Raw genomic sequence first — 24,261 nt, forward strand, 5'->3', positions numbered from 1 at the left:
TATGGGGGTGCTCCCATCTGAGTGGTGCTGGTACCTGATTAAGTCATCGGAGTGCAGGGCAAGGGCGGGGCGAATTCACAACGCTAGGGGGGCTAGCGGATGGGCTCCGCTTGATGCGACATGCTGAGGGAGCAAGCCATTGCGTACGTGTATGTTAGCTTGAGGCCTGGACTTGTCATCACAATGCATGTAGCCTGGCTCACATCCTGTTGCTTATGCTATCGTCTCACTATTGAGAATCACTTGGGATATGCTAAAATGCTTTTTTTTGAAGAGCAACCATGAGAGGAGAATAATGTTCAATTACACCAAACACTCGCATGTGCGAGCTTCAACAAGACAATGTTGTTATAAAGGTTGTTGCCGCCAAGATAATCGGCGGGCAATGTACAATGACAACTCCAAATCATGTAGCAAGGGATTGCCCATTACTTACTGGGCCTCTCTTGCCTAACTTATGTTCTCACACATCAAGTCTCAAAACCCCGAGACTGGTACTGGCGTTGAGGCTCAGTATGGCCGGTGGGCCCAGCTACCACTTAGAGTCTTTTGAGACAAGTTCACAAGAAACTTCCTGCTTGCTTCATGAAAACGCCAAAGAAGCCTCCCATCACTAGCGTCATTCCTCCAGTATAACCCCGGAATATTACAATCCGTCTACTCATTTTTGCGGGCCAGAACCTCGTCCTTTTCTTCCTCAAGCTCCCGCTCAATCTCCTCTTCTTCAGTTGGCTTTGAACTCTTGACGTCCCGGGTAGGAACCTCACCACCGCTCATTTGCCATTCCATGAGCTTGTTGAATGCACCCTCAGGGTTGGAGCTAAGCTGCTCATAAGTGCCTTCCTCGGCTACCCTGCCATCCGAATCAATGCAGATAATACGGTCAGAACGCTTGATAGTAGAGAGACGATGAGCAATGCTGATGGTTGTGTTGTTCTCTTGAAGAAGCTTGTTCAGCGCCTGGTTGACAAGGGTCTCTGACTCGGCGTCCAGGGCACTTGTTGCTTCGTCGAGGATCAAAATGTCGGGCTTCTTGATCAAAGCCCGTGCAATGGCAATGCGCTGCTTCTGGCCTCCCGAAAGCTGTGTGCCTCGGGCGCCGACATGTGTTTCAAGGCCATCGGGCTATGCTAGTCAGCAAAAGATCTAGAAGGATAAGATTCTGTACTTACGAAATCACTGATGAACTGGCAGTTGGCCTTTCGAGCCGCTGCAATAATCTCAGCACGGGTTGCATTGGGCACACCATAGGCAATGTTCTCAGCAATGGTTCCAGAGAAGAGAACAGGTTCTTGTCCCACGTAGCCAATCTTTCTCCTCAGTTGTTTCGCGTTCAGGGTAGTAATATCCCTTCCATCAATGGTAATAACACCCGAGGTTGGAACATAGAAGCGCAAAATAAGGCTAGCAACAGTCGACTTTCCAGCTCCACTAGGTGCGACAATAGCCACGTTGGTGCCCTGCTCAATTTTAAAGCTTAGGTCCTTGAAAATGGAGACTGCTGGCCGGGTGGGGTAGCTGAATGATACGTTCTTGAATTCGATAGGACCACGTGCGGACCTGACAGGTAGGCCCTTGGTTGGCGAGATTGTCGGGTTGCGATCTTGAAGCTCGAACAAGCGACTGGCAGCGCCGACACCCTTCATCATTTCGCCGTAGAAACCAGACAAGCCAACCATACTGGAACCAGCGTACACAGTGTACATCAGGAATGATGAGAGTTCACCAATTGAGATGACACCGTTCTTGACCATGTTGCTACCAGCGTAGAGGATAGTGATGATGGTCAAGTTGCCCATGAGACCGGTACTTCCATAAAAGCTCGCAGCAACCACGGCCTCCTTCTTTCCCAGAGCGAATATCCTCTTGATTTGACGGTTGTAACGGGATGCTTCTTGGACTTCACCAGCAAACGCTTGACTAGTCCTGACGTTGCCTAACCTTTCCTCGGCAATCTTGGTTAGAGTACCTAGATTCTTCTGAATTTTGCGACTGAGGTTCCGGAGAGATCTACCACTGAAGAATGCAACGAGGGCCACTGGAGGAGCAATCAAAGCAAGAATACCGGTAAGCTTGAGACTGACAAAACCCATCATGGCGAAACCAGCTGCACCGCTGACGAGCGCACGCAGGCCATCGGACAAGTTCTGTGTAATACTCTTTCCAACAATGATAGTGTCTGAGCCAAGGCGAGAGATGAGATCTCCAACTCTGTTTGCATCGAAGAACTCAGCATTCTGGATAAACGTCTTACGGTAGAGCTGTGATCGCAGGCGGGCGACAATGCGCTCTCCGACAATTCGCAGAATGATGATACGACCAAAGTTGAATGCAGCACCGGTGGTCAAGACGCCAGCAAGTGCAAAGTAGAATAGCGAGGGAGTCATGCCAAAGAGTAAGCCATCGGTATTTTCCGTCGAAGTTGCAGCGTCCAAGATTTTGCCAATAGAGAAAGGTACCGATAATGAGATGCCAGATCCGACGAGTAAGAATATGAATGCCCAGGAGAGGGAACCCAATTCAGGCCGTGCAATGCTAATGAGCCGCCAGATTTCCTTCATGCCACCAGGTGTACCTCCAGATCCAGAGCCATCCTTGCTGAGCTTCGCACTAAGATTAACCTGCTTGGCTTGGGCTGCCTTTTCGGACTTTGCAAAGCCCTGCTCCGCCTCTGCTTCGCCGTCGTGTTCCTCAAGATCCACAATGCCTTTTTCTTTGATTTCATCCTTGTAGGATTTACGTTGTTTGGTGATTTTGTCGTTTACGGATGCTTCGGATACATGTCGGGACGCATTGAATAGTCGGATGGGGTGTTGTAAGCCATTGTGGCGGATAGTCCCCGCAGTTGCGAATCGAGAAAGGGAGGGTGCGAGATGGCAGGTCAGATTCGGCGTGCCCCTTGTGGTCGAGGCATTGGGTGTTTGCTTCGTAGCGATTGATCTCGATAATGTCGGCTTGATTGTCGAGATGCGCGACTGTATTTGTGAGAAGAGAGCTCCGTTGCCGGGCCCATGCCAGGCTTTTGCGGAGAAAGCCAGCAGGCCGCGCATGGCTTGAGACAGGTAGACAAGACGACTACCGGGTTCTGAGGGCGATTTGGAGCGATATCAATGCATTCGTCATGGCGGTGGATGGGCTGGCGTGGGAGGGGACGATTTCGGAGACGCTGATCAAAAGTTCGGCGTCGCTGATGACGACAGGACCGCCGCGTCGATCTTGCGCCGACACGTGCCGCGGCAACTACATTTGATTACCGACAGCAGACAAACATCTTTATTTCATTCAGATACACATGCGTATATGATACATATGCGCAAGGCACAAATAACAACTAGGTAGTGCTGTATCGACCGTTGGTAACTGATTCACGCATAACCACAGTCATGGTCGCCATGCAGGTTGACTCATCTTCACTCATGCAATCTGGAGGCACAAGGCCCGCCATGTACGAGACATGAGCGGCTTCTCTATTTTAAGAAGGCAATTGACATTCCTGCGATTATCCGCACTATCCTCCAAGTTCAACCATCTCAATTCATATCTCACCATGGCTTCAGCTCCTGGATCACTATCACCAATTGAGCTGCACGGAGCGACTCTCGAAGGTGGAGGCCAATTAGTCCGTATCGCCCTTGGTCTCTCTGCGCTCACCAAGGAGCCAATCAGTATCAACAACATTCGTGCAAAACGCTCAGGTGGTGGTGGTCTGAAGGCTCAACACTTGACCAGCGTCCAATGGCTCGGTGAAGCCTCCAACGCGCATGTTACGGGGGCAGAACTAAAGAGCAAGGAAATCACTTTTTCTCCAAATACCACCGGCGGACTAAGCACAATTCTCTCTGCAGGAGAAGTCCGCATTAAACAGTCTACACCCGGAAGTGTCAATCTCGTTCTACAAGCCATACTACCCTATCTTCTCTTCTCAAGGGCGTCATCACCCCTACGTGTTCAAATCACAGGAGGAACAAACGTATCCAACTCACCCTCATGCGACTACATAACCCAAGTCCTACTACCAACACTAGAGCTCATCGGAATACCCCACATCGCCACCAACCTACACTCGCGAGGCTGGTCCCAAGGCACCACTAGTCTCGGCAGCGTTACATACGCCGTCACTCCTTTGACCAGCCAGCTACCATCTTTCCAACTAATAAGCAGGGGCGAAGTAGAACGAGTAACGGCCACCATCATCGCCCCTAAAACCACCGAGCGCCACTTCCGCGAAGAGCTAGATGTAATGTTCGAGCGTCGCCAATCCCACTTCTCCACCAGCAATGAGGTCGATGTACAAATCACATTCGAGGACTCACATCACGAGAAGAGGTACTACCTCCTCTTGGTAGCCACCACATCTACCGGCATGAAACTAGGTCGCGACTGGCTATATGACCGTGGCGTGCGAGCAGGTCAACAGCCACAACACGTTGTTGCCAACATTGTGAAAACGGTTTCGGATAATTTACTAGCGGAGATTGAACATGGTGGCTGTGTAGACGAGTATCTGCGTGATCAATTGGTTGTTTATCAGGCACTTGCGCGGGGGAAGAGTGAAGTATACGGTGGCGAGAAGAAAGATGGACTTGTAAAGCCGAGTTTGCATGCGAGAACTGCGCAGTGGGTGGCGGGGGAGGTACTTGGGGTTGAGTTTGATGAGCGGGGAGGATGCGAGGGGATTGGATTCTTGCCTAGCAGCGAGGAAGAGTTGGTACGGAAATTGGATGCGCTCCATGTTGCGGATACGTAAATCGTCTTTCTATGCCATAGACAGGGTATATATATTTCCTCACTCCCGTATACTCTATGATTCATTTCAAACTCCCTCAGAATCTATCACTCATATTCCTCCCAATCAACGCATCTAAATCGCATACCTGAAATGCTTCGCCTGGATATCCGTCAAATCACTGAACCCATCTATAACCGCCTGTTCATCCTCGCCAGTCCCCCATAGGCGATCCTTCTTCTTGTTCTGCCAAGTCATCCACACGGCCAGCACGCCTGCCACAATTATCATGGCGCAATAACACACAATCAGACCGGTAAGGGCTGAAAAGTACCTCGGTGCCTCTCTCGCAAGAAAGAGGTTCGCCCCAGCGATATTCCCCGCGGCGTAAAATACAAACCACATTCCATTGGCCGTACTACGCTTCGTGTGGCCCGCAATATTCGTCGTGAGCAGATTCCACGAGAGAATGACGGGAGCACCAATAAGGTACTGCAACCACGTGCATCCAACGAGGCTCCATCGCTGAGATAGCGGCGTAAGTCGAATACCCAGGAGTCCTCCCAGCGGCGGCAGACACACAATAGCCAGGATAAGACACCGCGTGTTCCTAAAGTAGCCCGCCGCCAGCCCACACAAGGGTACGATAACGAACTCGATAGCACCCGTGGGAAGTTGCAGCAGAGTAGCATAAATACCACTGAACCCAAACCCCTTCAGGAGCGACGACGAGAAATTCGACACTCCGCCATTAATAACACCGCACCCCAACCCAATCAGCGCAATACACAAAACCTTGAAATCAAACACGGCCTCCACCGCCTGCTTCGCATGAAACTTCTTCGTCTTAACCCCAATCATATTCCCCGCTACACGATCAATCGCCACAATCCTCTCTTTATGCGTCAGAAACTTCGCTGTGGCAGGACTATCCGGCATGACAGTTAGGAAAACAAAAGACCAGACGAAATTCATCAGCCCAATAACGAGGAAAATGAGCTGCCAGGTTTTGATATGCGGCGAGTGTGCATGTCCGAGCCCGTAGCCGAGTAGCGCGCCGACCATAGTCGCTATACCGTTGAAGGCGAGGAAAATACACATGCGGAGCGGTTGCTCCGCCCGCGTGTAGAACATACTGACTATGTTCATAATGGCCGGACTTATCGAAGCTTCAAACATACCCAGCAAGAAGCGTAGGGCCAGCATCCCCGCGTAGTTTTTCGCCGCGACATGGCAGCATAGTAGCAGTGACCATATCAAGATCATCGACCCTGTATATTTTGAGACTGGGAGCCGCTGGATGAGGTAGTTTGAAGGGAGCGCCCAGAACAGGTATCCGAAATTGAAGATTGCAGCCACCCAGCTGTAGCGGTTTCCGTGGAGTCCAAGGTCCGGGGTTAGAGTGTAGGCGTTTGCGTAGTTGAGGCTGAGTTTGTCGAGGAATTGTATCATGTATGTCATGCAAATCTTTGTACTTATCAGCTTGCTCTTCTCTTCATTGGTATCGCCATTTAACCCGAAAGAGAAAGACGGAAAGAAAGAAGAAGAAGAAGAAGAAAAAAAAAAGAGACATACCATGGGCATAATAACCCAATCAATCTTCCTCAGCACAACCTTCCTCTCTGCCTCCAACTCCTCCCGCGAATACTGCCGAACTTCGAGATACAAATCCGCACCGATATCTTGCATCTGCTTCTCTGCACTGATATCCCCTCGTTCCAAGCTAGGCTCGCGCACAGGCGCCACTTGATCTTCCTTCTTTTCCCCCATTTCTCGCTTTCAATCGAAAAAAAAAACAGACCACCTTCGATATTTTTGTACTGCAAACAAAGAGGAGGGGAGGAGGAGGAGGAAAGCTGGCAATAGTTACGAGGTCTCAACTAAGCAACCCGACGTCAAATGATGAATCGTAGTAGTACTAGATAACCGCGAAACCCTCCCCCAACAAAAAAGTAACTCGATGGAAAAACACACCAAATCGTACGGAGGCCCCTTCTGTACACCAAAAAAAAAACAAAATAAACACAGCGTTTCCACTTTATATACCCAACTATTCGGCCGACAACGGCGGGGGTGAGGGTTGTCTCCAACTCTTGGCACTGAACAGGTAGGATTCCGGGTTATCATTCATAATCTACTATCTTATCTGGCGGGGTGGAGTGGGCAAGTTGCCATCTTGAGATGTTTGCACAATCAATGGGCCGGCGGGGGTGCGTAGTTATCATGCGGGCTAACTAGCTGCATGTTCGCCCATTGGTGTGTCGATCCTTTTTTTTGTTCGGCAATGTTTGAATCGGGTATCTCCGGTTCTACAGTTTGCCCCGTGTGGTTGGGGTAAGTAGCTTCTTTCCGACAGTGTGGCATGTTAGTTGACTTGCTTGCTGTGTTTTTAAGAAGAAGAAAAAAAAAACAATGTTGTTTTTTCTACGTGAGTGGTAATTGGGTTTTGGGGGTCGGTTTTCACTTTGGCTGGGTCAGTCCGTTGTGGGTAGTTCGTTTTGTAGTGTTGATTCTGCTTCATCGCATTTTACTATTTTCAGGGTGGTATATAAACTGAGCCCTTCCGACTACTGTCATCATGGACAATATGCACAACGACATAACGACACAACGAGCAACCCAAGCTGTGGACTTGATATCTACTTCCACAGACCATATGGTCCCGTCGTAAACTTCCAGAGCTTGACCGTTCCATCCTCACTGCCCGTCGCATAGAGCTTTCCATCAGGCGAGAAACTCGCTGACCAAATAGGTCCATGGTGTCCCTTGTTCGTCTCCAACTCCTTCTCTTCATCAAAGTCCCACACTCTGACCCACGTGTCATTCTGATTGCTACCACCAGTAACAAACTTCCTCTCTCCGTTGTGCAGTGCTACACTGGCGAGTTCGTATGGTGTTTTGACGCTCTTGATGAGCGAGCCCGGCAATTGACTGTTGAAAAAATAGGCGCTGTTTCCAGCAGCGACGCTCAATATTCCATCCGAGGAGGTGTTATCCAACTCGCATGAACCCACAGTGCCCTCTACCGCGTGCTCTCCAATGGTCGACTCCTGTCGCAGATCCCACCACCGGATCTTCTTGTCCTCCGATGCTGTAATTATGACGTTAGGATCCGACGTCCATACTATCGACTTGATGGTCCCTGTATGAACGCCAGCGCCGATCTCGAAGCTTGTCGCGTCGCTGCGTGACAGGTCGTATATCCGCAGCTTCTTTTCCATTCCACCGGTCGCTAGGATTTGAGGGTGAGGTTGGTTAGGGAATGCGACCGCACGGACAATGTGATTGTGGGCGAGAGTGTGTAGCGCTTCGCCAGTATGGGTGTCCCAGACTTTTCTACGAACCGTTAGTAATGTCACAAAACAACAGAGGAGAGTTGCGTACGCAGAGAAATCGGCTGAAGCTGTGGCTGCTAGCGAGGCGTTTGAAGACAGCCGCGCTTGCCAGACTGCGCCCTTGTGGCCCAGAAAAGTGCCAATCCAGTCACCAGTTATACCATCTCGGAGCATGGGATTATTGTCCTTGCATGCTGATATAATATAGTATTGGTCTTCGTCCAGCAGAGACGAGAAGTGGATGTGGGGGACAGGTCTTGAGTGACCATGGCAGGTGAGGGGTACTACCTTTGTTGTCTCGGGCATTGCGAACAAACAAAGGTTTTATGTAGCTCTCTTCTATAGTATGGACTTGGCAGGAATTGCGGTCGAACTTGCAGATGCAGTGAACTTTGACGTGTGAGAGCGGAGGCGAGTCGACGAGTCTCTGTGCTGTCGCAGACAATATTGAGCCAATCTAGACTGAGCAGACGAGGCTCTAGCAGTTCAGGAAGACAAGAAAGAGAGTGAGGTTTGCAAAATATTCGTCAATAGGTCGTAACGTCGTGAAAATGGTATCCTCGCGAAATCGCAGCTTCATGGAGAGCGATTCGAGGGGGAAAGTGGAATCGACCGTTGGTCAGGGTTGCTTTACTAGTGCCGGAGATCTCCGCTAAGTACAGGGGAGGCTTGCTAGTCTTACCACATGCGCAACGGAGGTTTCACCTACAAAGTCTGGACCGTATCTGGTATTCACTTCGGACATTATGCAGGGAGCTGAGGTCTTTAGGGTTTGTTTCCTTTTTTCAGTTTCACCATAGATACATCACTTAGACCAATCGACCGGTTATTGGGTATTGTATCATTTGTCCATTTTTGGCAACTCTATAGAAATAACGCAGTGGTCAAACTTATCAAAGGTCAAGGCAGTACCAATGTGAATTACTTGATACCGGGCGGCCTCAAACGACTACTCAGAAAGAACATATCAGGCTTGCATGCAATTCTATTCCACCTCGTCACATTATGGAGAAATTGTTCGTCCATCCCAAGGGTCCAAAGGCCTCGAAGCCCGTCGTCTGAACATTTTCATCGTCACTCGCCTCCCATCCAAAGAAATTTTGCAGGTCATCAAGATTGAACATGGGCTGCTCAAGCGAATTAGGCGCACTGGGAGACGAGTACATTGGTTCAATCCGGTGCTCTGGTTGCGAATTCATGCCATGGCTTGCTGTAGACGATTGCTCGTCTGGAGCAAGTGCTGTAAATGGATAGCGAGTAGTGGCAGTCCGAAGAGTTGACGGCGAAGTTGCTGATAGTATCTCTTCTACAGGGGGTATCATAGATACAGCAGTGTTCCGCTGTCGGGGCGTGCCTTCTGTCGGGGCAGGAGCTCCAACGATGCGGCGCGCTTCGTTCTCAGACGAATCTTGAGGTGCAATGTAGTCGGCCGAATGTCCACGAGCGAGACTGTCGCGTACAGTCTCTAGCCATCGTTCCGAAGTGATACACAGGGACTCGGCGAGGGGGTAAATAAGTGCCATGTCTCTCAGCGCCCGGTTGTTGTGCTGGACTAACTCGACAGTACGTGCAATTACAGTTCCAGTGTCGGGTTTGGATACATCCAAGATCCTAGCAATGTAGTAGAGCATGATCCTGTTGCTGTTATAGACGAATGAGGGCAATATCGAGTCCGCAAAGTGCTTAACCCCATGTTGAAGAATATGTGACACCAGCACTGACATGCGCTGTGCGTGCTCGAAGCAGACGTCCTGTAGGTGGCCCACAAAGGCCTGCTGGTCCGGGGGAAAGACAAATGGTTCCTGGTTCTTGAAAAGGTCAGGGAGAGCGATTCGATGCACATCACACATGACGTGGTGATACATGCAATGGATAAGAAGGAGAGCACCTAGCTGGTGGGTTTCTCGTCGGATGTAGATGTTGTCTGCCGAAAAATCTAGCCAAGAAGGCAGGCTCTGTCTCCATAAATGTATGTCTTGGATCAATATCGCGAAGCCCGAACCCGGGAGCCAAGGCGGTTGCTCTTCGTCCATGTGCTTTACGAAGCTATGCAAAATTAGCACTGTAATTGGACAAGAAATCATACCTGCTATGACTCACCGTAGCACTCTTCGCCATATACTAACAATACGCACGTAATATGAAGCCATGCCCAGGTTGTCGCTAGGTTTCTCTGGAATGTCGTCTTTGGCGAGGAAATCCAGCAATGTACCTTTCTCGAGCCGTTCTGTAATACATGGTATCTGTAGTGAGAACTGTCGCTCGTTGCAAGGAAGCTGAATCTTGAGGTCTTTTTCATTGAGTATAGTGAGATGATCGACGCCACTACCAGCCCAGACATCGATCATGTAACACGCCCACATCAATCTTCTCCGAGACTCCCTGACAGATACCTCGTTCGGACTTCCTCCCACTTCCTTGCAAAGTACGTCTGGTGATATCTCGTTGTTCAATTGCAAAGCATGCGCCATACGTATAACTAGACCGGTAAGAAGAAAGGAGCCGGCGTAGTTACCAGTTCTTGCTTCATGATCGTGGAGAAGGACCAAAACTTTAAGTTTGGTAATTGAGATGGTACTGTAGTCAGCAAAGAACATCTCTTCAGCAATCTTGGCCCATTGGGTTCCAGCCGACTGTATCAAGTCTTTGGTCAAGGGCGAGTACGACTCATGATAGTCGAGGGCGTAGAACCGAGCGCCCAATGCACACATTATGTGTAGGAGCGCCTGATCGGATGAGTCTACCAGCTGGCCCTCGTCCAACATTCGAATAAACGACGGCTTATGCTCGAACGCGAAGACTCGGATAGGGTGAACATTATTGAAATACGCGTCCAACAAAGCATGGAGCTTGTTCTTAGGCGGTAGTTGCTTTGTAAATAACCTTTTTGCTTTCTTTCAGTCCAACGTACTGCCACTTCATAGCATTCAAACTCACCACGACAGCCCAGGCGGGCACCCAGGTACAGCAGTATCATTGCCCAAAACTGAACCGAGCATGTTAAGGCTGACTGGAGAAGGCTGCGGGCCATGAGGCGATATCATTACTGAGTTTTCCTGTAAGCTCAGTGCAGGAGTGCTGATACTCTGCACCCAAGCTGGCTCGTTGTGCTCCGCATCGTAGATACAGGTTGTCCGGCGTTGTTGGCACCTTGTGCAGGTCGGTCGCTCGCCAGAACATTTGACCTTTGAATCTCTACAGGGAATACAAGACCGGAAGGTCCGCTTTCTCTTGATTCCAACTACTGGTTCGTAACCCGAGTTTGGTCTTTTGGCTGCTGCCGATACACCGCCATTCTGGACACAGTCTAGCTGAAGTCTCTCGCAATTCAGACAGCCGTTTGGTCGCTCATCGCACTTGACCTGTGGAACTGTTAGACATGTTGACGTGTAGAGGTTAATTCACTTTTTGGTTTTTTTGATAGTGCTAAGATGAGATGGTTGGGTCATACCACTACACACACCCAACTATGTAGTGGTTACTCTTATGCTTTCCATGCACGTCGCCGCAAACTGCACCACGGTGCAAACTAGCCAAAAAGGAAAATAAGGATAAAAGCAACAAAACGCGAACGCCTACCTTTCTTGCGCGACAAGTAGTACAGGCTATCCGAGCGCCGTTAGCTCAGGTACCGCAGTATTAGAAGGCGGCAGAGTCCATAGTACCTACCATTAATTGGTCGTCTACGCTTCTTATTCGTCGCGTTCTCAGACGGCGCGGTTGTTTCCGGCGTATCCATTTATGCATTCGGTTTGTCGCTCGGATTGTCGCATCCTCTGTGAAGCTGGGGGTTGCAAAGGGCGACAAGCGGGACACGGCCCAGACTTAAGGCAAAATATGGCGTGCTGGAAGGCGCGGATTGGCTCAGAGTATGGGGCTTGGCAGTGCCGTCATGCTGTGTTGGGACATGGCGTTCAATGCGGAGACACACCAGCTAGCCACTTGGGGGGGGGAATCGACATCGTCCTCGATCCTAGCCTACGCCTTACCAGCCATTATCCTGATTCGCAATGCAAGTCTAGTGCTCGCCCACCAATATCCTGCTCTTTGGTCACGCGATGTTGCTAGGTGTTTTACCACGTAACGAGTTATCTAGACTACTTGCATGACCAATCTCGTATGCAGGCGGCGACGCCACCTCTGGGAACCTTATATTTGCATCGCTGACTATTTCATGCAGTGTGACTGCACTGTTGCCAGGCTGGTCATGGCGAGCTTGGACTGCCCAAGGCTGTTTGGATACGCGAGTGTTGTATACATATTTACTAAACGGTGTTGAAAACAAGATTCTTGTATTGAGAAAAGACCAATGCTTCGCGAAGAAAGGATCTTTTCAGCTACTTGCTCGCATCATATCAAGCTTTTACTTGGATTCAGAGACCAAAAGATTGGGATAGCAAGGCTTCATGAAAATGAAGCAATTGTAAAGCCGACGCACTTCTCACCCCCAAACTAGGTACCAAACCAACTCCTCGGGGATATACTTTCACATCGTCTCGGCGGCAATTGATTTATTGATGTTCAGGCCCTCAATTTTGGCGATGTACACAGTCCCATTCGTACTACATCAATAGGTCAGTACGAATCTAGCGAATAAAGTTGAAATGACTACGTACCACTCTACCGTCCTCATCGCCTGTGTAGACGTGATGAGGCATAGGCAATATACATGTAATGGGTGCTGATTGAGCCAGCATTACAGGATCGCCGTGGTTCAAAACATTGATGAGGTTTGCAGACCATTTAGCGGTTGTCGGGGTTGAGGATGGCAAGGTCGAAGGCGCTGGCGTTAGATGGAAAATCTAGCTTGAGTCAGCAAACGTACAATGTGCGATTGGGGGTGGAAAAAAGAGGTATACAAACCTTTACTATTCCCCTTCGATGCCCAGTGAAGATGAGTTCACGTTCACACCACTCGTTGCCCACTCCTTCATAAACTGCTACAGTTGTAATGTAGTCTCCCTCATCTTCACTGTCACAAATGTCTTCGTCGAGCAATATCGCACCATTGAGCGTCGCGACAATAAGCCGGTTTCCGCAGGCGAGTACAATGTTTCCTGTGACACTGTTGATCCTGGCTGCTTGAACTGGCACTGGATCTCGCTTTTGCTGTGCGCCCAGGGCAAGCTCTCGTACAAACTCGTTGCGGTTAAGGTCCCAAAGGAAGACACGTCCATCGAGTGAAGCAGACAAGAATGCGGAAAATGCACGACTGGCAGCAAGCGTCATAACAGGCGATTTGTGGCCGAAGAGTGTAGTGGCGTTCTGAAGCTCGGTACGGCCTCGCTCGCCTTTGTTGACAGTCCATATGGCGAGGGTACAGTCTGTTCCCGCTGTGATCAACGTCCGGCCATCAACGAAATGCGAAGTTGTCAATTGTCCAGAGTGTAAATGTTCAAACAGCCCAACCAGCTTCTTGGAGTGCGACTCATAGAAACGAACGCTACCATCCGTGAAGCCCCACTCCATATACCGATCGTGGTTAGGGGGAATGTTTTGGCGGAACGGTGCAGCACACAGAAGCTTGTCACTCTTGCTGGTGTAGTTTAGAGATGAAATACGATCATGAGCTTCGAGTAGTGTGCCTGGTACGCGATGCAAACTCTCTGCCGAGGTATCGAGCCTGGTGGGCCTGGTAACGTTGTCCTTCTGGGGATGTGGTCTCTGGAAGACCTGTGGAGGCGTCTGTCCAAAGTTGTTGATAACACTGATCTTTTGCGCTCGCTCTTTCTCGTCCGTGATAGAGTCAAGGTCGATTGCACCCTGGTAAGTCATGTAATGGAACACATTGGCAGCTTCAATAGCCGCCTCACCCCGTTGTTTGTATCCGAAGATCAAATCGATCCAGTGGTGTAGATTCTGGCTGACGTATGGACTCTCCAATGCCTCACGCTGTTTCGCAATGAAAATTGCAGGATCGCCCTTGGCCCACGGAGGTAATTTGACGTTGTCGATGGTGGAGCCGTCGGAACGCAGACCGAAGTTGTATCCGTTGACGTTTGTCAGAAAATCTGGCAGGAAATAGAACTCAGGCGTAAGCTCGCGCACATCAGCCATGTTCTTGGCTGATACCGACTCCCATACGTTCTGGATCGAGTAGAACATGCGATCAGCGTGATCCCATGTGCCACCTTGGATCAGGAAGAATGCTGCGCTAAATGGCTGAAGGCGCATAAGATAGGATGCTACAGTCATGGCAGAAGAATAGTGGGTGCCATAGTGGAAGGCGTGACTGGCGTCACCCATCTCGGCGAAAGAAGCGAACCTCTCCCTGATCAGATGTTCCTGTTTGGGATCTTGAATACCAATAGGTTTTCGCAGATCACGAAAGTTGCTCGGATCGCTCAAGTCCAGCTCTTCACTGTGATAGTTCGAAAGCACCCAGGGAAAGACAGGGTATTGAGTGAGATCGTTGAAGGTCCTTCCAGCAAGTGTGTTTACAAACATGAGGTAGTGAAAGTTGGACATCTCGCCCTTCAACCACTTCTTCGTTGCTGGATGTGACGAACCCGAACCAAAAGCAGACACAAAGCGTGATCCAAACGTCTGGGGTGCTTCTTCAGGGTTGCGCAAGGAGTCGAGACGCCATGAAATCTCTGCGTTCGCAAGCTTTTCCGGGTTCGCAACATGTGATGCTCGTTGAAGGACACGGGAATGTATGTCGTTGCGAGCTTGCGCAGAAATGGCCGTTAGGAGGTAGCTGCGTCCGTCATCAAAGAAGATTTCGATGCCCACGTCTCTGTGTAGGAAGCGCCGCTTCGATATGCTGATGACTTCGGTCCATTTCCAATTCCTTACTGCCTCTTCTTGACTTCTTGGGGGTGGGCGACGATTGGTCACAGCTTCTTTACCAGCAATGACTTGCACATATGGGTCACGCTCATCGGGCGGCGCCTGCCATACACGCACGATTTCGCCGTCAGATCTTTGGAAGAAGTCATCTAGAAGATAGAGACAGTCCTTTCCTACGATGAGAAGACCTTCTATAGCTTCAAGACCCACTACCCGTGAAATATTGCAGACGTACTGGACTTGATCACCACGATTAAGGCTGCGCATGACTTTGCGATTCTTATCCTCGAAACCATCCTCGTCCTCATACATGGCTTCGACCATTTCAAAGTCATCGTCGCTAGCTGATTCTGCTTCCTCTATTGGGTCACCCGATGCGGTGGCTGTGGATAACGATCTTACAGATCGACCATCAACAGGCGTGGCCCCAACGGCTTCTTTAGCTGTTATGGCAGGCACAACGGTTTCCAGTTTGAGTTTCTCTCGCGAATCTGTGTCTTTGCGCTTGGGCTGAAAGGTCTGTTCGCGGCTGGTGTTGTCGATAATGATGCGCAGACGCTTTCGATCACGGCCTTCAGTTTCATCGAGCCGCCATCTAGCAGGTGGACTATTCTCAAAAAGACCACATGGCCCTTTGAGCTGGTGGTCTAATTTTGCTAGGACCGTTGTCATGAAAGTAGCATTGTCTTGCTGGTCTTGCAGAACACGCTGGTGCTTGATGCGTTCAGAAGCATGAATATTCGATCGCCAATGGTTCGTTGAATTCTCGTGGTGGTTCCACACGCTTTCAGCCACAAGCTCGTCAGCCTGCCACTGCTTCAGTTTCTCTTTACGCTTAGCGATGCGCCTCTGTGATGACTCTTCAGTCTTCTTGTTTTGGCTGTGCACATAATCCTCCCACGGACGAGTCATCGAACCGTAGAAAAACCTGTCCATGTCAGTTTTGTTCAGGTCAAGCCATTCCAGAAACGTCTCATTGTCGAGTTCGACAAGCTTCTGGAAGCCATCGTACAGGTCCTTCGTGTCTCCATGAATGGCGTCGGCTAGAATCATGGACGTTTCATGGGGCTTTTGGACCATGAGTAATCGCCAGAAACTCGCCGCTGCAATGCGTACGGTCATGTGTTCTGATGACAGTTGCGAGTAGAGCAAGTAGCAAATCATCTTTAATGAGAAAGTCTCATTGTTAGCAGACGAGAGAATAATAGGCTGCCAATATACCATCTTCTCAATTACTGCCGTGGTAGTTGCACCACCTTCAGACTCGTCTGGATCTGCCAACCGAAGAAGAGCGACTTTCAAGAAGGTGGTTCGAATTGACTGGATTGCTTGCGTGCAAAGCCTGACGGATTTAATAGCTGCAATATCCGGGCGCTCCAAGTACTCGAGCAGAAACCCAGCGAAGTCGAGCAACGGCTCTGCACCTTCAAGGAACCATCCTTCGAAGACGGCTTCAGAGATGTGCTGGACAAACCGTGAGAGGTTTGTAAGAACTCGCGGCTCATGCAAAAGCTTCTGATCCAGTTGGAGTGCATTCCTTACGGACATCAAAGTCTGCCGTAGAATGTACGATTCGAAGTACGCTTGATGTTCTTGGAAACCTGGTGGTGTTTTCAGGAATAGCCCCAGACCAGGAAAGTCTTTGCGTGTGAATATCTGATCTTTAAACACATCAAGAATAACCTCTAGCATAGCCTCGACCACTGAGCTGCCTACCTTGAGTGGCACTGGAGGTACGGTTTTTGAGGAGAGAATCGGGTTAAGACTTGGCTGTTGAGTTGTTTGCTTCTTATCTGCTGACACAAGCACGAAAGAAGATGCTTTGCGGAGAGGTAAGACGCGTCGAGACGTAGGTGCAGGTGAGGTGCTGATGTTAGTGGTTCGAATCACAGGCGCTCCCTGTCCATTCGCTCTAGAGAGTGGCTGTATGACAACATCCTGTCCCTCAAACGTCAATGCTGAGCCTCTTGAAAGCAGCTCAGTCTCTGCACTGACGCTGTCAGACGTCACAATCACCGGATATAAAACGAACAACAACTCCTGAACATAGTTGGATGTGTTTGCGTAGTCACGGAAACCTTCTGACCGGGAATGAAGCTCGGATAAGAACTGGATGGCGGAGTTTAGAACAACGGCGAAATCGTTTAAGCGGTCTGTCTGAGGCGCACGTATATCTACAAATGGTCAGCATTGGGTGAAGTCTTTTTTTTGGCAAACAGGTACATACCGACGACTGGTTGCTTGGCGTTCAATGACATTGTTCTGCGTCGACCACGAGTGACTGTGCCCTCACCGTTTTCTTGTTTGGTAGCGCTGCCATCTGTTCGAGCCAGATCTCGGTCGCGAACAATCGCCCGCAGCCCAGTCTCCAGCATCGCAGTGATTACAGGGAAGACTTCCGGATAGCATATCCTGAGCTCAGACTGAGGTGAATGGGCAATGAATATATCGACCAGGTTAAAGACATCGAAATCACGCTCGAAATCTATTGTTGCCACATCGCGGCCAAATAAGATTGCAAAACAGATAGTCCAGATTCCTGGTGTATTCCACCAATGGCGCAGCCTGTTCTTCATAAGAATGAAACCGCCTGTCTTGTCTGCAAACTTCTTGACGTAATGCGTCCCGTTCAGCACAAGCAATCGAGCAAGGATCTTTGCACCAAGAACAACAACTCGCTGCTCAGGTTCGGCAAGCAAGTAAAGAAGCCATTTGCCCGTAACGTTCTTGGCAAAACGTAGTACTTCGTGTGGGTTCTGTGGATCACAAAGCAACTCTGCCAAGAGATTGAGGATGGCGATGCCCAAGTCTGGCAGAGATAGTGGTGGCCCATCAGTGCTGCCAATTTGAGCTGGGCTAGCTGACCGTGATTTACCGTCTGACGTTAATCCAGGCGTAGTGCCTCTGCGAATACGACCTGCACTCGCTTTTGGGCGCAATGGGCGTTTACCGTAAGTTGCACGGCTGTCATGCAGTGCATAAGTGACGAAAAGAGAAAGGGACCTTGCATTCTCTCCGTTGAAGTTGGTCAACAGGAGAGTCTTAAAGGCATCGAGAAACAGCTTGAAGGTTTGTGGGGTGAAACGCTCGCCTTTCAAAGCGTCTGTGAGGCGCTTGACAACACCTTGAGAGTATTAGCTGGAGACGAATGGATCTACACAAAGATACGTACGTATTCTATGAAAGCGTTTGGCATTGTAGTGGTGGTGTTTGCTACCGCGAGCAAAATGGATAAATTGTGTGTAATACAACTTGTGCGTTTCCAAGGAGGTGGCTCTGCGCCAGATTTCCAAGTCTACGAGAAGGACTCTGTATGCGAGAGGATTGATGATTAGTGATTCGGTCGGGCGCTGCTCATCATACCCAACAAAGCGGAGAATGACTCGCAGCAGCTGCAAAACAAAAACCTCGCAGTCTTCCTGGGTAACATCAAGAGACGAAGCATTCTTTGCGACCAGTCCACCCATGGTGAATCCAATCTTTTGGCGTATGACCTCGGCCAGAACAGCAAAGCCATTGCGCTGCTCCATGGCCTCGCAATTGCGCCAGTTGCCTCCGACAGCTTCTAATAGTATATTGACGGCGCGGAGCATGCTTTCTAGGGTTTGAGCGGATTGCACCAGCTTCAAGCCAACAGCAACACATCCACCGACTCGCCAAATAGCATCATCCAAGGCTTGGGGAACGACAACAACGGGGTCACCAGAGAGCCGTCCAAATCCACGTGACTGGGACAGTGCATCATTTACTGATGGGACAGCAGCATTGACAATGATTGGTGTGCTATGCATTCGGGTATACTTATGGAGCGTCTTGGCAGACTCTCGCGACAGTGACCGAATCAATTGAGACTCATCAATCGAGTTTCGGTCATCATCATCCATGACGGAGCTTGGGGAGAAACTCAGTATTATCTTCGACTCTGGTATAAGATGACTTGCAGGTGCGCGTATCGCCGCTACAATGTCTGATCGCTCTTCCTTGCCGGGGTGGAGTATCTCATTGTGAACGTGAAGTTCTGCAGAGGTTCTGTAGGTTTGGAAGGACCCGAGCTTGTCTTGAAAGTTGCCGCAATAACGTGGGCCAAGCTTGTGGTAGACAGCAATTAGTTCATCCGAGAGTGGCTCTGAAAAGAGGTGGAAGGAAGCGACCGAAAGCTTGGAAGAGATGACATTTCTTCCCAATCGAGGCGCTAGATTCCGCGGTGTTCCTAGGAACGCAAGTATGTGGTGCTTTGGAATACTGGAAGACATTGAGGCAAAGCTTTCCTGGCTACTGTCTAGCACTGGAGGATGCGATGGGTAGTGGGCTTTCATAGTTTCTGTAAACTCACCATCCACGAAGAGGGATGCTTTGGCAGGACCCATGCCAATAGCCTTGGCCCTTCGATGGACAACAGCAATGTGGTACCATCTTCCCTCTTCAAATCGGGGAGCTTTTTTAAATCTTACACTAGGAATGACACCTGTCGAGTGGCCCATGTACGTCTGCAAGATAAAGCACCGGCTATCTCTCTCCAAGTAAGCCATTAAGAAACAGGTCTGCGTGTCATCATAGGCACCAAACAAGGTAGTGTGGCAGTTTGTGTCAAACTTGTCCACGCGCACCCATGCCGCAAATGTATAGCCACCTCCGGGAGAGACGGGCGGAAAGGGTCGGCCAATATCCGGGAGTTCGACGGCGCTGAATCCGTGCAGAGATAGGTCGAATTGTATAAAAGGCGGATCGCGAGAGGAGTGCATGCCGCGCAGAAGGAACTCGGCGGCTTGTTCCGAGGATGCAGCCTTGCGGAAGAGGTAGTAGGCATCGTCGAGCTTGTTGATGCCGTATTGCACCAAATCGTTAGCCAAGTCTTGCAATAGGCCAGCTTCTACAGGAGCGCACTTGTTCTCGAAAAGAAGAGGCAGGATCAAGCTCAGGACACCTGTGATATGCAGAGCGGCCTTATTGTATGAAGAGAGTGTGGTTATGTAGAGAAAGGCAAGGAGCACCGATACAGAGAGAGGCTTGGAGTGTGTGCCTGGAGCATCCTCGCCAGACAGACCCCGCCAAAAATGGAAAATGGTGGGCATGATGTCTGGATTCTGTAGTACTTCATTGCCGCTGAATACGGCGCGCACCTGGGCGCGCAGTGACTCGACATCTATCTCGACGTCACTGTACATGGACCGCGGGCTAGAAATGACAATTTCAGCGGGCTGCTCTCCGCCGTCCATTTGCGGAGCATCATGCTGTTGGCCCGACTGGGGGCCCTCAAACGTCTTGTCGACGTCTCTGAATATCCGTGTCATTGCCTCTTCGCCCAGGGCAAAGGCGAAGAGGGTGCCGAAAAGCTGCTCCTGCCCCGCATCGTCACGTCTGCTCTGGGACTGGCCGCCAAAGATGCCCGTACTGGCCAGGGCCTGCTCAAGGGCATTCCAGCCGCCATTCTCGACTCGCTTTGCAAAGAATCGCCTGTTACCGGCATGCTCGTTCAGTGCGTCGGACAGGACATCGAGGGTGGCCTTGATGACCTCGAAGAAGTCGATGCGGTCGGTGGGGGACAGTTCGGCGGGCTTATAGAAGCCGGATAGAGAGCGGAGGGTGACGAGGAGAGTCTCGAAGCCACGGACATGGCGAAAGGCATCCTTTGTGTGGGTGTGGTTGTTGGACTCGATGAGCAGCTGGCGCATGCGGCGGAGGGCATTGCTCTGGGCGTGGAGGACGTCCGGGGGCGGTGGGGTGGACTCGGAGGCTCTCGTAAGTTCATCGGCAAGGCTGCGGAGTTCGGCTATCTGATTGTTCATGGGCGGGAGTCTGGAGGCGGCCGTCGACGACCTGTGCGGCCGGGTGGTGGCCATGTTCAGTCGAGGCCGCTACTAGGAAGCAACTTGGTGGGCGGAGGGAATAGCGGGGCGGCAAGTACAGTCATGTCTCCCGGGCCCCCTGTGCGCACTTTCGGCGGCGTGGCAGATTGGCTGCGAGATCGAGTGTTGGGAATTGGCGTTGGCGGAATAGGCCGATGCTTCGCGTAAGGTCGGGTGGTGTTGCTCAAACAGACGGTGGAGCTTGGACTCGCCGTGTGAGCTACCCCAGGCAGCCGTCGCGAGGTGGAGCCGGGGGGGTGGAGGATGCAACTCAAGTTGCGGCAACACAGACGAGCAGCCTAGGATGCTGTTCTGGATGGCAGATGGCGCAGTGTCTAGCTGCCACACCCTCATGCAAACATGCTATAATGCTAAGACTGCGGGTTTAATATGGTGGGGAACGCTGAATGGCCGCCGTCGCTCGCGGGGTGCTCTGCTGACAACCGGACCCTGAATGAAGAGCGAGGATTGCGACGCTGGGCCTAGTAAGCACGCCGCCGCGTCGACTGCCCTTGACGGAGCCGCAGCCAGCCCACGCTGGGCCTGCCAGGTCAGACCGCCTCATTCTGCACACAGAGACACAATATACAGAGATACGCAAGCAGACAGGATGACGGCGTGTGCTGAGGACACCCGCTGCCCTCGAGCAACCACGGTCCAGCTGTGCCTCGTAGCCGTCTTGATACGACACGTCCCCAGGCTGATACGCGAGCGCGTGCATCCTGTCCCAATCCGGCCTAGCGCAGCCCCAGCCTCACTGGCGGTGCTCAAGCTCCAGGTCAGGTGCGTCATGTATCGGGCGGCCCATGCACCGAGGCCGTCCTGATAAGAGAGCGCATCGCCATAGCTACCCCGAGTTCATCCCCCATCCCTCCTCCACACACCTCCCCCCATCCTCTCTCTTCTCTCCCTTTGTCTGTCCATCACTAGAGCCTTGTGGCCCATCCCCCTCCATCCCCCAGTTTCAGTCCATCTCGCTGTGCGAGCACATTCACCATCATGAGGTACAGCCTGGTCTTCGCGCTTCCGGCTCTGGCCGCCGCGTCTCCCACCTTCTCGACAGAGACCATCCACAAGGATGCCGCGCCAGTTCTGTCGTCAACTTCCGCAAAAGAGGTTCCCAACAGCTACATGGTCGTCTTCAAGAAGCACGTCAAGGATGCCTCCAAGCACCATGACTGGGTCCAGAGCGTCCACTCCAAGAACTCGCAGGAGCGCATGGAGCTGCGAAAGCGCTCCACTGAGCTCCCTGTCTCCAACAAGGTCTTTGAGGGTCTCAAGCACACATACGAGATGCCCGGCATGAAGGGTTACTCTGGTCACTTTGACGACGAGACCATCGAGGAGATCCGAAAGCACCCCGATGTAAGTGGCAATCCATCTCATCTCTCGGCCTAGGCACCAGCCCAGAGCTCGAATCGGCTGCGTGGCGCGTAGCCAAGGCAACTGGTGCAATGCGTCGCAATCACACGTGACAGCATCTGTGCTCAATGTACCTGCATAAGACTTGGCGCTAACCCTCCCTGACAGGTCGACTACATCGAGCGCGACTCTGAGGTCCACGTCCTCGGCTCCGACGAGCCTGAGATCGAGAAGAACTCCCCCTGGGGTCTGGCTCGTATCTCGCACCGCGACGCCCTGAGCTTCGGCACCTACAACAAGTACCTGTACGCTGCCGACGGTGGTGAGGGTGTTGACGTTTACGTCATCGATACCGGCACAAACGTTGAGCACGTCGACTTTGAGGGCCGTGCCAAGTGGGGAAAGACCATTCCTCGCGGCGATGCCGACGAGGATGGCAACGGCCACGGCACCCACTGCTCTGGTACCGTTGCTGGCAAGAAGTACGGTGTTGCCAAGAAGGCTCACGTATACGCCATCAAGGTCCTCCGCTCCAACGGCTCGGGCACCATGTCCGATGTCGTCAAGGGCGTCGAGTACGCCGCTCAGGCTCACTCTGAGGCCGTCTCTGCCGCTAAGAACGGCAAGAAGAAGGGCTTCAAGGGCAGCGCTGCCAACATGAGCTTGGGAGGTGGCAAGTCCACCACCCTCGACATGGCCGTCAACGCTGCTGTCGACGCTGGTATCCACTTTGCTGTGGCTGCCGGTAACGACAACGCCGACTCCTGCAACTACTCCCCTGCTGCAGCTGAGAATGCTGTTACTGTCGGTGCCTCTACCCTCAACGATGAGCGTGCTTACTTCTCCAACTACGGAAAGTGCAACGACATCTTTGCCCCAGGTCTTAACATTCTTTCTACCTGGATCGGCTCCAAGCACGCCACCAACACCATCTCTGGTACCTCGATGGCTTCTCCTCACATTGCTGGTCTCCTGGCCTACATGCTATCTCTCCAGCCCACCAAGGACTCAGCTTACGCTGTTGCCGATATCTCACCCAAGAAGCTCAAGGCCAACCTGATTGCCATCGCCACCGTCGGTGCTCTCTCAGACGTGCCCAGCAACACTGCCAACGTCCTCGCCTGGAACGGTGGTGGCTCCTCCAACTACTCCGAGATTGTTGAGAAGGGCGGCTACACTGTCAAGAAGGTTGCCGAGAAGGAGGATGAGGAGTCCGACATTCCTTCCCTCTCTGAGCTCAAGGCCGACTTCGAGAAGGCCAAGGAGTCCGCTGGCCGCCACGCTCACCAGGTCGGAAGCAAGCTCCAACATCTCGAGTCTGAGATTGAGGACTTCATTGCCGAGGAGATGGAGGCCATGTTCGAGAAGGTCAAGGAGCGCGTCGCCAGCCACTAAATGGTAACGGTTTAATTACAAAGATCCTATGTGATCGACTGTTATATGGTACGGAATGATTCAGGATCTGGCGTCGGGTTTTTGGCATAGGGTATATGGTTTCTCATTTCATTAGGCACAATTTGATGCGCTGTACGCTACTTGGGACACGGATTCGGATACGAAACGCAAGGTGAGATAGAGCAAGATATCTAGCATGAATCTCATCATCTCCATTGAAGAATACTTGTTTGCATTGCCCCCTTTATTGACGTGATTTGTGTACTGTATGATGCCTTCGAGTCCTCCAACCCCCTGTGATTAGCGTGTATGAGTCACGTGATTACACCCCGGAACTAATTGTTAGTGGGTAGTTAATCTTGGTTCGTGCTAATAGAGTTAGAGAAAATGCCTCAACCCAAAGCACGTGTAGTAAACAGCAGTGAGTCATAGAAGCATACTTTCTTTCAAACATCTCCTAGCGATAGAACGATGATACAAGAAATAGAAGATAGCGTACAGAATAAGCATCATCCCTTGTGGCTGCTGCATCGAGCCAACTTACCTCGTCTAGACATACAAGACGCTCTCTCTCTCTCTCTTTTATCAAGTCTTTATCCCATACTTCACTACGCTACAACTCATGGACATGCTCAAATTCCGTTTTTCTCGCTAACAAGGCGAAGCTAAAGTAAAGCAGAAAACTAAAAATGAGATAACTATGTTAGCTTGAAATACACATATAACTTGGTGTTTGTTTATTTTTATTATTATTATTATTGTTATTTTTTGCTCTCTCTCATCTCGTTCGGTTTCAGTTGGGGGG

At 51.0% G+C, this 24,261-nt stretch overlaps 8 protein-coding genes across 8 annotated transcripts; 3 read left to right on the plus strand and 5 right to left on the minus strand.

Annotated features, from left to right (window-relative positions):
- Positions 1 to 657: 657 nt before the first annotated feature.
- Positions 658 to 3,050, minus strand: COCVIDRAFT_104629 (hypothetical protein; the record flags this gene model as incomplete). Its single annotated transcript, XM_014699099.1, has 2 exons — positions 658 to 1,125; positions 1,173 to 3,050. 2 exons carry the CDS (start codon positions 3,048 to 3,050, stop codon positions 658 to 660), a joined length of 2,346 nt encoding a protein of 781 aa, XP_014554585.1.
- Positions 3,051 to 3,547: 497 nt separating this feature from the next.
- On the plus strand, positions 3,548 to 4,747 carry COCVIDRAFT_104589 (hypothetical protein; the record flags this gene model as incomplete). The annotated part of the gene is made up of 1 exon (XM_014699100.1): positions 3,548 to 4,747. The coding sequence occupies one exon, from the start codon at positions 3,548 to 3,550 to the stop codon at positions 4,745 to 4,747; it is 1,200 nt and encodes a 399-aa protein (XP_014554586.1).
- Positions 4,748 to 4,861: 114 nt separating this feature from the next.
- Positions 4,862 to 6,496, minus strand: COCVIDRAFT_104676 (hypothetical protein; the record flags this gene model as incomplete). The annotated part of the gene is made up of 2 exons (XM_014699101.1): positions 4,862 to 6,193; positions 6,302 to 6,496. 2 exons carry the CDS (start codon positions 6,494 to 6,496, stop codon positions 4,862 to 4,864), a joined length of 1,527 nt encoding a protein of 508 aa, XP_014554587.1.
- An 869-nt stretch (positions 6,497 to 7,365) lies between these two features.
- On the minus strand, positions 7,366 to 8,367 carry COCVIDRAFT_39577 (hypothetical protein; the record flags this gene model as incomplete). Its single annotated transcript, XM_014699102.1, has 2 exons — positions 7,366 to 8,062; positions 8,111 to 8,367. The coding sequence occupies 2 exons, from the start codon at positions 8,365 to 8,367 to the stop codon at positions 7,366 to 7,368; spliced, it is 954 nt and encodes a 317-aa protein (XP_014554588.1).
- A 692-nt stretch (positions 8,368 to 9,059) lies between these two features.
- Positions 9,060 to 11,800, minus strand: COCVIDRAFT_104658 (hypothetical protein; the record flags this gene model as incomplete). The annotated part of the gene is made up of 5 exons (XM_014699103.1): positions 9,060 to 10,107; positions 10,162 to 10,944; positions 10,999 to 11,423; positions 11,641 to 11,666; positions 11,731 to 11,800. 5 exons carry the CDS (start codon positions 11,798 to 11,800, stop codon positions 9,060 to 9,062), a joined length of 2,352 nt encoding a protein of 783 aa, XP_014554589.1.
- Positions 11,801 to 12,590: 790 nt separating this feature from the next.
- COCVIDRAFT_104558 (hypothetical protein) lies at positions 12,591 to 20,693 on the minus strand (the record flags this gene model as incomplete). Its single annotated transcript, XM_014699104.1, has 5 exons — positions 12,591 to 12,623; positions 12,678 to 12,863; positions 12,925 to 17,027; positions 17,081 to 17,977; positions 18,026 to 20,693. 5 exons carry the CDS (start codon positions 20,691 to 20,693, stop codon positions 12,591 to 12,593), a joined length of 7,887 nt encoding a protein of 2,628 aa, XP_014554590.1.
- Positions 20,694 to 20,830: 137 nt separating this feature from the next.
- Positions 20,831 to 21,088, plus strand: COCVIDRAFT_104607 (hypothetical protein; the record flags this gene model as incomplete). The annotated part of the gene is made up of 1 exon (XM_014699105.1): positions 20,831 to 21,088. A coding segment is annotated over one exon (258 nt), but the record flags the coding sequence as incomplete, so codon positions are not given.
- A 610-nt stretch (positions 21,089 to 21,698) lies between these two features.
- Positions 21,699 to 23,456, plus strand: COCVIDRAFT_104601 (hypothetical protein; the record flags this gene model as incomplete). Its single annotated transcript, XM_014699106.1, has 2 exons — positions 21,699 to 22,064; positions 22,230 to 23,456. The coding sequence occupies 2 exons, from the start codon at positions 21,699 to 21,701 to the stop codon at positions 23,454 to 23,456; spliced, it is 1,593 nt and encodes a 530-aa protein (XP_014554592.1).
- Between the last annotated feature and the right edge of the window lie 805 nt (positions 23,457 to 24,261).

The sequence above is a fragment of the Bipolaris victoriae genome (assembly GCF_000527765.1).
Source record: "Bipolaris victoriae FI3 unplaced genomic scaffold scaffold_67, whole genome shotgun sequence".
NCBI lineage: Eukaryota > Fungi > Ascomycota > Dothideomycetes > Pleosporales > Pleosporaceae > Bipolaris > Bipolaris victoriae.